Here is a 19,002-nt window from a genome sequence, read left to right as displayed (position 1 = left end):
AAAGAAAGAAAGAAAGAAAGAAAGAAAGAAAGAAAGAAAGAAAGAAAGAAAGAAAGAAAGAAAGAAAGAGAAAGAAAGAAAGAAGAAAAGAAAGGAAGGAAGGAAAGAAAGATAACGAGGGAGGGAGGGAAGGAAGGAAAGGAAAAAAAGAGAGACAGAGAGAGAGAAAGAAACTATGACAAAAATGAGGCTAGTCATTAAAGCAGATGTTATATGTATCTTATGTCTCACATATGTCCCGAAATGGTAGCAAACAGAATTTGACAATTTTAGAGTTTCTATTATCTTTTAACCTCTATATCCCATGTTGTAGTACATTGTTTTTCTTGTTCAGAAAGTAGAATTAACAGAAAGATACTAGGCTTTAGATCTAGACAGAGCTGTGGTTGAATTGCCCATCCTGCTATTTATTAGTTTTATAATTTGTTAAATTATTTACTCTCCTGAGCCTTAGTTTCTTAATCTATAAAACAGATTGAAACACACACACACATATGCTTCCAACCCTCAATAAATAAAATAGGAAAAAAAAATTACTTGCCTAATGGGAAAAAAAACTATTGTGTAGATTAGGTGAGTTGATACTTGTAAAGTGCTTAGAGCACAGAGCATCTAGTAAAGACTTGATATATGTCAACTATTTTTATTTTTGCTGCTTTAGAATCTGTTTTCTACCCTTATTCGATATGTTTATGTTGATGTCTGCCAACGTACAGACTTATTTATTCTGTGTTGAAGTGTCATACGAATGCCTGGCTAACTTTATTTCTCAATTGCCTTTCCTGAAGGAGCGAATGTTCTCCCCTTAGAGTAGGCATTATATGTGGCATAAGCTTTGCTTTACTGGAGGCAAAGCTCCCAAGAAATAGCAATTTCTTGGGAAAGGGCCAGGTGGTGGTGCAATGGTAACGCAGCTGGACCCACATTGGAAAGGTCTTGGGTTTAGTCCCTGTAAAGACCCTGTGGGGGTGCCTGTCTCTCTGTTCCTTTCTCTGTCTCTCATGAAAGTAGTACACGAATAAACATTTTTTTAAAAAATTAGGGCAATTTCAGAATAAACCTTTTTCTTAAATATTTTGATTTAAGGAAAAAGAAAAATTTCAGTGTCTAAAGAGTCAATGGACATTTAAAAAATAGAGAAAACAATAAATGTGTTGGAATTAAGATAGTATAGGAAGTGAAGCCTCCTTTCCTCTTCCCTGTGCTTCTCTCAGAAACAATCACTATCAATAGCTGCCCTGTGCTTTTAAATTATTTTAAACGTAAGCCTATTGAAGACATTTAGTAAAAATATTGGCTAATATAGTTCTAGATCTTGGTAATTCAAAATTACCTTTTTTTTTTTTTTGGCCTGAAAAATGAGGTTACTTTTTTTTTTTTTTTAATAAAGTGTTTGAAAGCAGGGAGAGAATGCATAATAAATGTCATGTGAGGAGTAACAAGACACCAAAAGGGCTTCTTCACTATATATGGGGCACTTTGAGGTTACAGCCACCCATAACTGTCATTTTTAGAGGTGCAGTCTATCTGGCAAGACCATTTTTATATATCTAAAAAGGATAATGATATTTAAATATATGAATGAAGACACAAAGTATTAATATTTGTTTTTATTCCTTAACAGAGTACCTCATATGCTTTGTGAATCTGTTCCTTATGCTTAGGATAAATATCTTAAGTGTAAAATTTCAGGGAGCCAGGGGAATGGGAAAAAAATGGAAGTGGGAAAGAAGTGACATACATAATTGAACTTAATTTTATATAACATTCTTTTGACAAAAAAAGTTTGGGAATGCAATGTTTTAAGAACCCCTTTGTAGGGTTATGTCTCTTCTATTAAGAAAAAAAAAGACTCGGAAAAATAAAAACGATTGGAGAAAATATTGCTCAGTGTATGAATTAACACAATCACTGAAAAAGGTCTAGAAGGATTCATCAATGGTTATTTCTGGATGGTAGAACTATTAGAATTTTTATTTTCTTTTTGCTATTTTGTCTTAACAATAAGTGAGAAGCCAGTCTTCTGCATCATAAAGAAAGCCTATAAAGACAAACTTTTCATTTCCTCAATTTTTTTTTATTCTGCTTGACTGATTCAAGTGAATGGTAGAGCATAGCTCATTTGTCATTGACAAATAGGCAATAAATACTTTGAGAGAAAAAGTGGTTAAGAATAAGCAAAGTAGCATTAAAAAAGAAATCAGCAAAGGTAACAGCTAAAAATTTGGAGTGAGAATGATTATTAAAATATTTAATAAACATGTCTCCTAGGGAAGACAGGAAGAGAAAAACACAAGATAACTTCAGAGTGTAAAAACAATCTCTCTGTATGTTTGATTTATTTAAAATGACCACAGTGTAGGTCCCAAGACCTAGTTGTCAGGGGAGACAGATACCACATGGCCAATCACGTGGTTCAAATGCTGGTCCCAGAAGCTTAAGAAACACACTTGGCGTGTGTGTGTGTCTGCCCAAAATCTTGACAGATGGATAAATGAAGAAGGAATGGTTGCATGATTCTACCTGTTGCGGGGAGGTGCTTTCTCCCTCTCTCTGTCTTTCTCCATCTTTCTCTGGTGAGCAATGCGTCCTCTAGATAACAACAAAGACCACACTCTTCAAGGGTTTTTCATGAAAAACCTTTTGTGGTCCAAATCAGGAAGAAATGATGGCTAGTATACATCTATGCTAGGCACATAGTTTTCTAGTTTTATTTTCTAAATGAATTATCTTGGGCTTTATTTCATGCTTCTCTAATATGTTACAAAGAAAGAAAGTTCAAACGGGAATGAAGAGATCCCTAAAATGACCATTGTTGTGCCAAAAGTTTGTATTAATATGCTTTTTGTTTTATTATTTATCTATTTATTTTTGGTATAGGGAGTGTGTGCTTGCTAGAGAGATAGAGAGACAGAAAGCAAGAAATCACTCCCCAGGGAGGATGGCCATACCACAATCCCTGCTCCTCCATTCTTTTTTCAGGATTTTGGGCACACACACACACATACCTGGAGTGATTTTCAAGCTTCGGGGTCCAGGATTCCAACCATGGTCAAACATATGGGAATCATTACACCACCTATTGGTCCCTTACTTTTAAAATTTTTAAATATGACTATAATAAAATAATTTTAATCTGTTATAACTTTGAAGAATAAGAATTTATGTATTATATGTATATGATATCATGGTTAATGATGATTTCTAAGTTGATTACTTAAAATCTTAAGGTCCTCTGGGGGCAGCAGGTGGTGTGGTGGTTAAGGTGCTGGACTCCCACATAGTCTACTGTGATTCAAGTCCTGGATTTTGGCAGCTTGACAATCAAACTAGGTAATTGTGCGTGCGTGGTCAAAATCCCGAGAGGAGAATGGAGAAGAGACTGCAGTGTAGTCATCCACCCTGGGTGTGTGTGTGTGTGTGTGGGGGGGGTGATTTCTCACTTTTCCTCTCTCTGTCTCTCTCCCATTAGGGTTTGCGCCTTATAGTAAAAACCCTAAAAAACAAACAAACACACAAAATAATCCTAAGGTCCCCTTAAAAACTACTGGTAACTTTTAGTACCCCGATAACTCTCCTTTAGAGACTGTCCACAATCTGCTTACCAATCTTCTTATATTTAGAATTGAAATTAATATTATATATATCTCAGCTTGACCTCTGCTTTCTAACCTTAGGTAAGTTATGGGAACTTTTCCATGTTTCAAATTCCTCATCTATAAAATGAAATATTATCCATATACCATGGATTTTTGTAAAGAAAGTGCTTTGAATGTACTTGGCACATAGTTATTCATAAGTGTTTATATTACCATCATCAACATTACCATTGTTATTAAATTATCATTAATAATGCTATAATTATTACATTTAGAAGTAGAGTATTTACATTCCTTTGTAGAATTATGAAATGAAAATTTGCTCATTTTAAGAACTATGTAAAGTAGCTTATAAATTTAAGATAAAATAGTGTATTGAGTCACTTAAAATCGAGGTTTATAAAAAGAAAATGAATTTTTTTTATCCCTTAATAAAGTGTTTCTCTAGCATGACAGAGTTCATAAATTATTCAGAAACACACTTTTTAATTTGGAAGTGCTAATGTGCTAGGAGTATGCTTATTTCCAAATAAAAGAAACTTCAGAAATAAAATCTCCTTGAGGAAAAAAACAAACACTGAAGTTTATACTTATTATCTATAGGTATCTATATTTAACTAGAGAAGATAACCTCTACAACTTTGGTTGGATGTTTAGATCTAATTATTTTATTTGATATGTATATGAAATATATATTATATATTTCCAACAATGGCATTTATAACTCAAGAGTTTAGGTTTTAACCCTAATACTCCTATCATAGCATGTACAGACAAAATGAGATTAGTGCCTTCATGTGCATGCAACTTACCCACACACCACCCATCAATGGCCTTGACTAGGCATTTCTCTACAGTCACACAATTAAGTTAAAGCCCATATAAAGCATGATATTCATAATTTTAAAAATAATTTCTTCCGGGAACCAGCAGTTAGCATAATGGCTATGTCGCTGGACTCCCACGTAGTCGACCGCGGTTCGTGTCCCGGACCCGGTGGCTTAAAACTCACGCCGGGCGCGTGTGCGTGCGTGCCCAAGATCCCGAGAGGAGAATGGAGGAGAAGGGATTGCGGCGTGACCATCCCCCCTGGGGGGTGATTTCTCGCTTTCTGTCTCTATGTCTCTCTCTGTCTGTCTGGCGAGCGCACGCGCCCTACAGTGAAAATCTCTCCAAAAAAAAAAAATTTCTTCCTAATTTGGTTATATTTGCTCTCTCTCTGACATGTCCTTTCTCATATATGAGAAACTTACAAGAGGACCAATAACAAACCCCAGGAAGTACTAGAAGAGGGGAGAAATGCAGAGTGCGGTGTAGGTAGTCAATTCGGTTCTAGGTTCCAAGATCTGGGAATACTACAGCTGCATTTCAGTAGGAACAAGCAAAGTAAAACAACTGCCCAGTAAGATTCAGTCTAAATTACCAGGTTTAGCAAAGGTTTATAAAAGAAGACAATTTGAATTCTCCTGATCATGTTACACCTTTAAAAAACATGCAAGGACCAATGAGACAGATAAATTTGTTGCATTATTTAGAAGAGTAACAGGGAAAAGTGAAGGATTTTCTCTGTTGGGAATTTCACCCACAAGCACTAAAACAACATCACCACCCCTGAACAGAGAAAGCAGATTCTGATTTTAGTTCAGGAAGAAGGCATTGTAGGTGACCACACAAATGGTTTAGTTTCATTCTTGACTCATGTAAAAATTCCCCTCTTCTACAACATCTGTCTTTGATCTCTTTTTAACTATATGTAGAGGTGGACAGTTACCTTCCCACCCCCACTTCCTATTAGTATGACCATCTTGTTTACTGTACTCAATGTAGTTTTGTTTCTACCTAATAAGCACTATCACTATGGCTATATTAGAGAACAAAAAAAATTAACAAGTTGTAGCAAGACCTTTTAATCCAGGGCAAAAATACATTAATAGTAATTAAAATATTTTACTCTCTTTTCTTAGGAATTGAAATTCATAAGGATCTTCTTCACTAACACAGTACCTGCATGGCTGGACAGAAGCAGTCTAGAATCACTAGTTAAGCAAAAGGTCTAGAGAAGTTTAAGTCAAATCATAAGACTGCAGGGGATGACTCTAAACCGTCATAGGTCTATATGATTACCATAAACAAAAGTATTGCTTCTTTGTTATGCTTCCTTTTTTGCTTTTGCAGATGATACATTGAGATTACATTAAAATCCAAATGATGTTACAGTAGAAGGGAACCTTACTGATGTATAATGAGGACAACTACTCATTTGGGCCTGACCAGGACAGTCTTTTTTTCACATCTCTTTTCTCAGTGTTACTGTCAGTACCCTTTCCATGATTACAGATGTCCTGATATAGATGGTAAATGATAAGATTATGCCATCTATGATAAGAATGCCCTCATTTTACCAGCAAGGAAGCCAGTTAGTGAAGTAGCTTTTCTAAAGTAAAATGAGACTGAACTTGTGGAGGGCAGAACTATATCTTTGCTCTGTTTTTCCACGATTGCCTTAGGTATCAAGTAGAATGTATGACCAACAGCTTAATTCCCAGCTGTTTCTTTGATAATTTCATCATCATGCTACCCTGTCTAAGAAAAAGACCATTGATAGAAACAGTATTATGGAACCCGTGGATTTCGTTGAAGGACGATAAAATAACATCATTACTTTTGAGCTGCCCAAGTCATTGCAATTAATCGATGAGGGGAAAAATGCTTTAAATAATTATGCAAATTATAGTCTACCAACTAACACCAACCCAGAGGAAAATCCACGCATACCCCACATCTGCTATATGCCTCTTTTAGCAACGTGCAATAGGAGGACATCTAATTGTTTCCGTCCCATGTGAAGCATAAGCCTGACCATCTTGTTTCCAGGCTGAATGTACTTTTGTTTCTACTCATATAAGTAAGTTTTAGAGTTAGAATTAACTTGTCATGGGAGGAATTAGCATGGCAGGCCAAAAAATTTTCAATTTAAAGCTAAGGATGCTAATGAGTAAGAATAAACCATTTTGTGTATCTTCCTTAGAAATTGAAATTGCCAATAATTTTTTTTTTAGGCTTGACCTTACCAACTGACACATTTTTTTTTTTATTATTTAAAGTTATACAAGTGTATAAAACAAGTAATTTTTAATTACAAACCTAGTATTCATGAAGCTAGAACTCTAATTATATAAATTTGTTAACAGTAATAAAGTCCACATACTTCCAACTGAAAATAAAGATATAGTTTATTAGAGAAAAGTCCAAAAATTGTGTACTAACAGAAGTTTATGTATTAATGGCAAGTTCTTGAACTCCCAGATATGGAAGATAGAGTATGTCCATAAAATTAATGACCTAGCTTCAAAATGCTAATTAGGACTGCTAATCAATCAGTAAAATGGTATCATACAAAAAGGTGTATTTATGAACAACTGACCACCAATCACTCTTCTAGAAAAATGATGTACTCATTCATTAATAATATAAACCAATGTACTGATAATTTCAATGATAATATAACTCCATCTTGTGCTTTTACCACCAAAGGGAAATATTTGTTTCTCTTTAAGAAATTCCTAAGTTCAATAATTTGTTTTATTGCCATATGTTCTGACAAGTTTTTATAATAAGTTCAATGAGTAAATAAGGATGATAGACATCTTTAGGAGATAATATATATTTCGCTGGACTAATTGCTGATTTATATTTAGAATTTTTTTCTACAGAAAGATAGTGCCTCCTACATGAGACTGAAGTCAAATAATAATTTAATTTTAAAGTAATTATTGTCCTTTGTGAATTTATAATACTGATTTTTTTGTAGACAGATATGCATTAGATGCATTATTATGTGTACTTAAACCATTTTCCAGTGAATTTGTACCAACTTAAATAATCTATTAAACTCTGTCAACTATCCTTCCAGACAAAATCATATTTGCAAGATCCCTAACTAAGGTTAAGCAAGTAACCTGTATAAAATAAAACTTAGGCACTTTGTCCAAATGAAACGGACCTACTGTTCTCATTACCTCTTGCATCTATGAAACTGAAACAAGTAAGCAAAAATATCTTAAGCTAATATGATTAGAAATTTAGGAAATGATCATAAATAAAAATACATGGTCATCTACCAAAAACATCTTAACTAAGCATTATGTAATTTTCATGTTTGTACAAGGATCTTGCACTGAATTATGAAGCAATGAGACCAATGGTAATTCAACAAAAGGACAGAGACTGTTAAAGAAACAAATATTTCCCTTTATTTGATTACATTACATCTATGAGCACATTCATAATAATCAAAATTTACAGGGCTATAATGCTATTTAACTGAATACCAGCCAGCAAATAGCAACATGTATTTGAAAAGTTTCCTCATGGAAAGTCATTTCCACGCCAACTCAGTTTAGTAGAGTATAACAGCAGATTAGGAATCATCAGCATTTAAGAACCAAAGAAACAATGCTCAAGATTATTTGATCAACAGTGAGTATGCCTTACTCCTTTGCCAGCTGCACACTGGTAGGTTTTGCTCCAATAGGTATCCCATATTTGTGTAAAGTGTTAATCAAAATCTCCCTCATGTCGTTGTTGTAGGAATCAAAGTCAAACACGTTCCGAACCACGCTGGAAAGTCCTTCAGTGGGAAATTTCTGTATTAAAAAAAAAAAAATCCCTTACTATGCATATGACAAAAATCATAATATTACAAAGATTTATAAATTGATAATAATGATCAAATGTACTTTGGTAGAAATTTACTGGCCTTGTCAAATAACCAAATAGCAAGGAAATAATCATTTTTATCTTTTATGTTTGTTTGAATGACTTAATATTTTAATTTTTTACTTTAACAGTAGAACATGGAAGAAAAGTTCCTCCTCTCCAACGCTAAAACAGTGCTGAGAACCTGGTGTTCAGTGACTACTGCTGCTTTCTAAAAATCTCCTGTCCTTTAAATGAGTAGCAGAGTGACTGCTTAAAAATGCATGTTGAATACCTGCACGAAGTATTTTGAAAAGTCACAGTCTGTGAATAATAAAGCTAAACTAAAAAGATAAAGTAGCAAGAAAAGAAGGAAAGAAGAACATAAATAGCACATCGAATAGAGAAATAGGGAACACCTGAAGGAAAGAAAACAAGCATTACTGCAGTTAAATTTACATTGATAACATCCTTTACAGGTTGGTTTTGTTTGATTTTCTTTAGGTGCTGGGATCTGAGCTGGCTGAATTGGATTAATCATGGATTTATAAGCAGAATAAAGCTATTTTTTTTTAAAGATTTTTTTTTGCCATAGAGTGTGTGTATTCACCGGAACGAGAGAGACAGAGATAGATAAAGTGAGAAATCCCCCCCCACCCAGGGGGGATGGCCACACCATAATCCCGTCTCCTCCATTCTCCTCTTGTGATTTTTGAGCATGCATGCACATGGGCCCAGCATGATTTTCAAGTCACTGGATCCAGAACTCAAACCATGGTCAGCAGCCATATGGGAGTCCAGACGTCAAGCCATGGTCCCCAGCCATATGGGAGCCCAGTGCCTTAACCATTAAACCATCTGCTAGACCTGCTATTTCTCTCTCTCTCTACATATATATATATATGTGTATATATACACACACACACACACACACACACACACACACATAACTTAAGAATGATGTACAAATATCATATATACATCTATTGAGAGAGATACATATGATTATGATAATTGTATACATTTGAGGGTTAAAAGTGATGCTTCAATATATGTGCACATTATGGGATGAGTAACAAAAGCTAAATAACATATCTATCACTTTACATACTTATTTTTCTGTGGTGTAGACCTTAAAAATCTACTGTCTGAGCAATTTTGAAATATATACATGACATTTTTAAAATAATTAGTTTAATTAATTAATTAATTAATTAATTTTAATTTGAGCAGAGAGGGGCTGAGAGAGAGAGTGAGAGAAAGAGGGAAAGTGAGAAAGTAAGCTACCAGGTCCAGGACTTGAACCATGGTCAGCCATGTGGGAGTTCAGCACCCCTACCCACCACGTCACCTGCTAGCCCCCACATGACATTATTATTAACTACAGTTACCATGCTGTAACAATAGATCTCAAAAACTTACTACTCCTGTCTAACAAAAACTTTTTATCCTTTGACCAATATCTCTCCCTTCCTGCCCCTTGCTTACTAGTTTTCTTTCCAGGCTTTGCTTGGAAATCTGGGAATGTGGCAGAGATCAAGAGTCATTAGACTGTGACTGCTAGCTGGGAGACCATTACTTCTTACATAATTAATATGTTTTATTAATTTTCTTTGTGAAGATGAACTGCACATTGCATATGGCCACAAGGAATTTCATTCTCCTACTAACTCCATCTTGTAAAAGTCTTATAGAATATACAGGAATATAATCAATACTATTCCTTCTCTGTTTTCTATCTCCATGTTGTTTCAAAATGAATATATTTTTCACCCAAATACTACACACATGATCATTGGAAAAGGCCAAACAATGGAACAGGATGATTTTCCCATGATCTCACTCTCTTGCCTTGCTTTCCCCCCTGAAAACAGAACAAAAAAGTCCTTCACCCAATTTCATAGCTCCTGGGTAACAAGAACCATGGCACAGAGCCCTTCCCAAAGTCCAAAGGTAAACACACAATGTTTACTGACCTTCCAGATATATAATTTAGATTACAAACATAGTGTATCTTGTCGTCTGACTTAATATTACACATACAGAAACTGAATAAAGTTGGTATAAAGTGTGTAGTCTGAAAAGAAAGACTGAGGGATTCTTTCTTAACCCCTACACTTTGGTGTACGCCATACCTGTAAATGTTTGACTATGTTGACGACTTCCCTGGTAGAATAAGGATAGTTAATGATCCCCTGGTCAGCCAAACTCCTCAGCTCTCCAAAGGCAGACACAAGTTTCTGCAGGATGGGCTCAGGCACGTTTGGTCCATACTGTCTAAGCATCTCGAGCTCTGAGTGAGGCTTGGGGTTGTCAATTGCATGGCAGCTAAAAATATCACCTAAAAGAGCATGAAGATTCACATTCAGCATGCAACTAACTCATCATAATGCTACAGAAAAAATGAACTGGTCATTTAAAGAGCTCTTAGCTGCTCAACAAAACACGAGAGGCTCATTTAACAGAGAAGGTGCAAGTGATGGAAACAAAAGAAAACTGGGTGATATGGCTTATTCTGCATGAGTTTATTTTTGTTAAAAATTATGTAATACTTTCATACATGCCCACTGGGAGATAGTTAAATATATAGACCAAAAAGGGGACATTTCCTTCTATCTCCTCCCGTGCCACACCCTCTTGAAAAGGCCCTCAGTCTTAACAGTTCAGTGTATTTATTTTTTCAGACCTATATTAGTACTTCTTAAAAACAGGTAGACATGCAAAAAAAATTACAGTGATTTATTCCTTTTTCATTAGTGGGAATATATTTTTCATAAAGTCCTGCGATTATCTTTTAACTTTAACAAACACTGAATACCTTCAGAAATTATATACACCTATTTTATATGAATGGTTGTATATGCTAAAGCAGGAAAATGATCACTCCTAAACATCTTATATCTGGTGCACATTGCAGTAATATACTTCAGAGGTTATTCATGGAAAAGTAAACCTTTACAGACATTGTCTAAATTAAAATCAAGAAAAGGAATGTAGAACACGGAATATTTTATCTGTAATTTAGGTAGCTAATAATGTACTAGAAAAACACAATCTATGCTCAAAAGAAAGTCTACTGATTCATAATCTAAAGACCAGGGACCAAAGAAAGTTAAAGTAAATGGACTTACATTATTTAATATGATCGATGCTCATTTTAGAAAAAGAGGACATCTAGTCAGGTAGCGATAAGATTTTAATTTGATTTAGGAAGCATCTGAACAAACATTTGTGTATGTGTATTGAGAAGTCACTGAATAAAATGAAAACTGTAAGTTCAAACTTTTATTTCACAGCCCACAGCTTTTCAAATACAAACCTGAAGAACAGCTTTTGCCTTCCTAGCCGAAAATGAAATTTAAAAGTTACATAAAAATATAAGTCCTTATTTATTCATTCATCGAGTAATTATGTTACATAAAAAGATAATTGAGTCCTTATTTATTCATTCATCGAGTAATTATTAAATGTGTTCTATGTGTCAAGTACGACTCTAGGTATTAGATATATAACAGCAATTAAAATCACCGAAAATCCCAGTCTTCAGGGATCTTATATTCTGGCATAGAGAGATAACAAATGATGAATATAAATATTAGAAAGTGTATCTTTCAATGAAAATAGAAAAAGAAAAGCATGGTACAGACCAGTAGAAGGGGTGAGAGTAGGTAAGGTCAGTCAGGTAGGCTTCACTGAGAAGGTAGCATCGGAATGAATGCAGCTGTCTGGGGCAAGAGCACTCCGGCAGCAGGCGTGGCTAATGTAAGAACTAAGTGAAGCATACCTGGGATGTGGAGGGAAGAGACAGGAGGGCAGAGAGGCTGGAATAGAACGAGTGGTGGGGAGGGCAGTAAGAGCACTGCAGGTCATGAGGTCCAGAAATAAGAGGATGTGGGAGACTCTTACGCAGGACATTGTAAACTATTGGAAGACATGTGCGTATACTCAGAGTAAAATGGGAAGCCACAGAAAGATATTACAGAGGAGCAGGCTGCTGCACTGAGAACAGACCGCAGAAGGATATTGGGAGACAAATCTTCATGGGTCTCTCACATTGCTGTACACCTTTTGGCAAGGTCCTGACCACTCTCTCCAAGAACATTTGTAAAGCAAACATTTTTGGGATATAGAGACTGTCTCTCTTTCTTTTTCTAGTATATCTTTCTCCTATTTTTGCTTTCCTTCTCTGGAAGAAGATAAGACATTTTATCTGTCCATTATAAAAATTTGGTTTACCTAAGTTCAAGGTTCCTCTCCTTAAAATATCTCACTGCAAGTGCAGGAACTGTCTAGCCTCTTTTGTGATGCCCAGTAGGAAATGGAACTTGAGACACCAGGACAAATGCAGATAGTCTGACTTGCTGCTTTTGCTGTAATAATCCTATCTTTGTCTCTGATGAAACTTCGGCAGGCTAACTCGTAAGCTTAAAAGTAGGTAAAATCTTAGAATTTTCACAGTTTATAACAAAGGATAAAGGTGGAGACAGACCCTGTTGGGTCTTGGATTAGGAGTAGGCTTTGATCAGAATGGTAGCAAATCAAGTGATGTGAAGTAGGATAATTCTGAATACATATTAGAATGGAGCCAATAAGCTTACCTGATAGATGAAATGGAGCATAAGAGAAAGAGATAAGTCAAGAATGATTTCTGGCATGAGACGAATGGAGTTATCATCAAATGAGATGCCAAACACTAAAAATTAATCAGGCCTAAGTAGAAAAATAAATTCATTGTGGACATGTTAAATCTGCAATATAGGAGCTATGGAACAGGCAGTTGGCCTTATGAGTATGGAAGGGAAAGGAAGTAAGATGATTAGAGATGAAAACCTGGCATTAATAGGCATTATAAATGGTATTTTAAACCAGGACACATTCTGATTTTACCAAAGGAGTGAGTAAAGTATGGTCATGGGTAAAGTATGACCAGGACCTGAAGTCTGTGGCATTTTAACAAGGACACTGGAAAGGAATGGTCATTAAAATAGGAAAGAAAGTATTTGAAGGAGTATTAGTCTAAGTTAAGTACAAGACAATGTATCAAGAAGAGATGGACTGTATTAAATAATGCTGATGGATAAAGTGAGATGAGAACTGAGAGCTCACCACTGGATTCAGCGATGGAAAAGCCACCGATAACATAGACAAGAACTGTTCCTGTGGAATGACATGAACAAGAATTTTTTCCAAATAGATTTGAAAGAATGTTGAAAGATAAATGGAGATAGGAAGTATAGACAACCTTTCAAGTACAAATAACTGTTGTGAAAAGTTTTGCTACAAAGGGGAGCAGAAAAATCTAGCAGTTGCTGGCAAAAATGAACTAACTAACTAAATAAATAAGTGAGCCTCCCCCCCCCCCTTTTAAAGATGGGGGAAATAACAGCTCGACTGTGTGAGGATGGAAATAATCTGGCAGAGAGGGAAACTGCTGATATGGGAGAGGAGGGCAGAATTCCTCAATCCTAGAGTAGCATTGCTGAGGTGGACTCTAGTGCTCACTGGAGAGACTGGCTCTGGAAGGGAGTGTGTTTATCTGTAATGGGTGGGAAAGCAGAGCACTGTCGGTGAAGACTTGGTGGTAGGAGTCTGTGGACATTCCTTTCTAATTGCTTTTATTGGATTGTCAGAGAAGTCATGACATGTTTTTCTATGCAAAAGTGTGTCATGACTTTTTTTCCTTTTTTTTTTTTTTTTGAGAGGTTTTCAATATAGGGCTCATGCACTTGCCAGAAAGAGAGAGAGAGAGACAGAGAGACAGGAAGCAAGAAATCACCCCCTCCTCAGGGGGAATGGCCATGCCGCAATCCCTTCTCCTCCATTCTCTTCTCGGGATCTTGGGCACACATGCACCTGCGCCCGGTGTGAGTTTAAGCCGCGAGGTCCGAGACTCAAACCGCAGTCAGCTACATGGGAGTTCAGTGACATTGCCATTACGCTAACTGCTATTCCCTGTCACGACTTTTCTGACAACCCAGTATTTTTCTCAGTACAGACAGCCAGGAAAATTAATAGAAGTTGGAGGGAAAGTCAGTAAACTGAATCCTGATTAGCTATGGGAGAAAATGGGATGGGTGGAAAAGTAAACTTCCCTTTCCTCTCCATAAATTCTTGTGTATTTCAATTTCTCAGTAAGTGAGTACTCAAGTATTGTATAATTTTAAGACAAAAACAAATTCAAGCCACAGTGCTGGAGCTGTGAGGAGAGGGAAGATGTGAATTACCTGCCCAGGAGAACAAGAAAGTGAAAGGACTATGGAAACAAGGTATGCATGCGTTAAGGGATAGTTGTGGGCCATAGTCAAGAATTCAAGGTGAGATTGGCCACAGTGGTTCTATGCTTTTTCCAACCATATTCAGTGTCACATGTGTCTAGGCTCAATGTAGTTAGAGAGCTGGCAGCAACCAGGACTGAGGGGATCTGAGAGAATGGGACAAGTTGATAGATAAGGAAGCCAGGGTCATAGGGAATTAAAGCTGGTACATAAATAAATCTGGGTAAGGAAAAAAAAAAAAAGCTGAGTCAGGGAGAAGAAAACATATCAAGGAGGCGCAGGGTTAAGGGAAAAGGTGACAGGATCATTGAACTAGAGTTGCTAATAAGTTTGAAGGGTTATTGGGTGGGGCATAGACAGAGTAGCTGGGAAGACTGGAAGGGGGGTTGTATGGATAAGAAAAAATTCCTAAGGACAAACAAGAACAGGAGTATGACACTGAAATTGAGGGAGAGTTTTAGTTATTGAAATGAGAGTATGACCACAGTACAGGATAAGACAACTGGAATAAAAACATCCAAGGAGCCAAGAGCTCAGAGAGTTGCGTCACATCACGTGTGTGTCTACTGCGGCCACGTTAGAGAGCTGGCAGCAACCAGGACTGAGGGGATCTGAGAGAATGGGACAAGTTGATAGATAAGGAAGCCAGGGTCATAGGGAATTAAAGCTGGTACATAAATAAATCTGGGTAAGGAAAAAAAAAAAAAAGCTGAGTCAGGGAGAAGAAAACATATCAAGGAGGCGCAGGGTTAAGGGAAAAGGTGACAGGATCATTGAACTAGAGTTGCTAATAAGTTTGAAGGGTTATTGGGTGGGGCATAGACAGAGTAGCTGGGAAGACTGGAAGGGGGGTTGTATGGATAAGAAAAAATTCCTAAGGACAAACAAGAACAGGAGTATGACACTGAAATTGAGGGAGAGTTTTAGTTATTGAAATGAGAGTATGACCACAGTACAGGATAAGACAACTGGAATAAAAACATCCAAGGAGCCAAGAGCTCAGAGAGTTGCGTCACATCACGTGTGTGTCTACTGCGGCCACTCCAAGAGAGTAAGTAGGATGGAGGTAATGACAGTGAGCGAAGAGCTAAAAATCACTAGAAATGACAAGGAGTAACTAAGGATAGGTGACATCAACAATGGCTTGTACATGAGATAACCTGATGACAAGAGGTATAGGGAAGAGAGAAAGAGAATGATCTGAAAGCAGTCATAAGGAGCAAAGACTGTTTCTTCCAGGATGAGCATTAAAACAAAAACAAAAACAAAACAAAACCCAAAAAACCAAAAAACCAAAACCAAAAAAAAAAACACCCCAAAACCAAAAACAAACAAATCACTGCTTTTAAAGCACTTCAGAGGAAGAAGGGAAGGCAGCAGAGGGTCAGACTTCCATCAGAGCAATAGTAAATGTCATAGGTTTCAGGATTGAGGGAAGTGGATGGAAGATGGAGATAGAATAAGGAATGAATATTCCTAGAGTAATTAAAGTAAACATGAAGAGGGGTGATCTGGGGCAAAAGGGATGACCTATAAAAAGCACTAACATTAAAAAAAAATCTTCTCAAATTTTAGAAACAATTCAGGTTTGTTTTGGTGTATTGATATTATTATATTTGTAAGAGCATCAATAATACATGAATTGCTAATAACTTTTAAAGTAATACCTGTACACAGTAAAGATTACAAAAATAGTTTTCTAAGTCCATTACACTCCCATCCCTGAGCTCCACTGCAAACGCTATTCTTACCAGTTTCTCTTCTGGAGAAATTCCATGCACATACAAGCACATATATGTACACATACCCCCTGCCTTTAAAAAATACTACTATACCACTTCTCCGACTTATCGTTTCAAATAACATCTTGAGGATTTTTTTTTTTCTTTTAAATCACCATGAGTAGGCTTACCTAACTATTTAAAAAACAGCCTCATAGTATTTTGTAGTGAGGATACAAAGAATTTTTTTACCCAGGCTCATTAGGACTGACAGTTGGGTTGCTTCCATTTTTGCTATTAAAAACAATGCAATTTTGCTTATCCTGTACTTAAATCACTGTACAGGAAAATTACTTGAATAAATTCTTTGATGTGGAATTGCTAGATTAAAGATCCTACTATGAGACTGAGCTGATGTCATGTTGACTATGACAGTCCAGAATTATATACCTGCCTTAGAACAGAGATGTCTTTTGAAAAACTTCTAATGATTACCTCAGGACCTATTCAATCAACGGGTATCAGTCTCCTCAGAGCTGGCCTCGACCTTTTTCATCGTTAGAGGAATGTGACAAAAAAATCAAAACAAAACAAAATAAAACAAACCACTAAAAAGAATTTCTCAATGTGTGTTGTATTCTGAGAAGCCCTAAAAACAATTTATAGTGTAACTGTGTAAGAAAAAAGACACTGAAATCAAGTAGACTTAGGTATTAAACCCAGCTACACCAGTCATTAGCTAAGTGGACATAGAAAAAGAAATTAATCTCTCTGAACATCAGATACTCTCCTCTAAAATGGAATAACAAGTAAGTCGCCTCTCACGAGGTGGTTATGACGGTGGCACAGCACAAGGTATGCATTCGGTGACAGCCATGGTAACATTTTTGGTAATATTATTATCACTGGGGCTATTATCATGATTGTTTTTACCTAAAGTACCGAAGAAATCATTGCCTAGGAAAGGAAATCCAGGTCTGTTGGCCAGAACAATCATCCTAAAATCAGGATGAATCACTATAACATTTTCTCTTCCATTCACATTAGCAGAATCTGAAAAACAAGATTTGTATTTATTTTTTAATCGGAATTTAATAATTCTTAAGAATATCAAGCTACAGCCTTTAAAATAACGTAAGTGGTCATACTGTTCAATTATAAAATGTCCTAAGATCTGGCTATTATCATTTAGTTACAGGAAAAAAAAAACTTTCTTGAGAAAATTTTCTGAAGAATGGAATACTGATAAAGCATATACTAAGTTGTATAGAAGCTTGCATTTTTATGTAAATTCAATGTACATCTAAAAAGGAAACTTATTCAAATAGTGTCATACAATTCCTAAACCTGGCTTGAGATGCTATTATTTCTTAAAAACAACAACAACAACAACAACAACAAAAGCCTCCACAACAAGAAGTAATCCAAGGAATATCCAAGGAAGAATCCTTGGAAGTATTTTGTTTCGTTTTTGTTTTTGCCCACATACACTGGCAAGAGACTGGGGCAGGGGGAGTGAGAAGTACCCCCCAACTCCCCCTAGGGGGATGGCCATGCCGCAGTCCTTTCTCCTCTATTCTCCTCTTGGGATTTTTGGGCATGCATGCATATGAGCTTTCAAGGTGTCAGGTCCAGGACTCGAATTGTACAGTTGGCCATGTGGGATCCAGCCACCTTACCCATCATGCCACTTGCTGGCCCCCAAACATTCTCATAGTTTTCATCAAATCAGCAGTTGCACTGCTTGCATAGAGTCTGTGGTCATGCACCCATGTAGCAATTCTTGTTTAGACCATGCACCTGGAAATCTAACCACATAGATTACAGGTCTGGATACCTTAGTCAGTTAAGTGCAATGTGAATGTATTTCTTCTGATCAAGGAATTCTGCCATGGTTTTAAAGATTAATGATTTAGGGCCAGCAGGTGGCATGTTGGTTAAGGGTGCTGGAATCCCGTATGGCCAACCATGGTTCTAGTCCCAGACCTGGCAGCTTACTCTCATTTTCTCTCTCTCTGTATCTCTCTCTGGTGAGCACACTTTCCATATAAAATTTTGGTTAAATAGAAATAAATACATGAATAAATAACGTTAAGTAAAAATAATAATTAAAAAAATTAGAAATTATCTAGGGGCCAGTAGGTGGCATGGTGATTAAAGATGCTAGACTCCCACATGGCTGACTGCAGTTCAAGATCCGGAACTGGCAGCTTGCTAGTTTGCTCTCTTGCTTTCTCACTCTTTCTCTCTGGTCAAATTAAAATAACAACAATAATAAAATTTTAAAAATTCTTTAAATAAATAAATAAAATTATTTCAAAGGTGATTGGAGTTTTCTTTGTACACATGTTTAAGGTATTAAAGGAATTGAATATTACAATCTACTGACTGGTATATATTCCAGACAAACCTGCTACTCTAGGCAATAATTTAAGATACTAAAACTGTTATTATATTTATTTTAGCAAAGCACTTCTCCTCCAGGATTTTTTTTTTTTTTTAGAGGATTTTGCTATAGGGCACATGCGCTCGCCAGACAGAGAGAGACAGAGAGACAGAAAATGAGAAATCACCCCCCAGAAGGGCTGGCCACGTTGCAATCCCTTCTCCATTCTCCTCTCGGGATCCTGGGCACACACGCACATGCGCCCAGTGTGAGTTTTAAGCCACCGGGTCTGGGATGTGAACCGTGGTTGACTACGTGGGAGT

At 36.5% G+C, this 19,002-nt stretch overlaps 1 protein-coding gene across 1 annotated transcript in view; it reads right to left on the bottom strand.

Moving 5' to 3' along the window:
• VWA8 (von Willebrand factor A domain containing 8) overlaps positions 1-19,002 on the bottom strand; it is a gene marked incomplete at its 5' end in the record, with an annotated part of 402,506 nt that overhangs the window by 167,764 nt on the left and 215,740 nt on the right. Inside the window, 3 exon segments of the mRNA XM_006155509.3 lie at positions 8,094-8,245; positions 10,433-10,638; positions 17,227-17,346. Of these exon segments, the coding sequence (XP_006155571.2) occupies positions 8,094-8,245; positions 10,433-10,638; positions 17,227-17,346 (478 nt within the window).

The sequence above is a fragment of the Tupaia chinensis genome, unplaced genomic scaffold (genome assembly GCF_000334495.1).
Source record: "Tupaia chinensis unplaced genomic scaffold, TupChi_1.0 Scaffold000458_2, whole genome shotgun sequence".
NCBI classification, from domain to species: domain Eukaryota; kingdom Metazoa; phylum Chordata; class Mammalia; order Scandentia; family Tupaiidae; genus Tupaia; species Tupaia belangeri.
The sequence above is the reverse complement of the archived record's forward strand: the minus strand, read 5'-3'. Positions and strand labels throughout refer to the sequence as shown.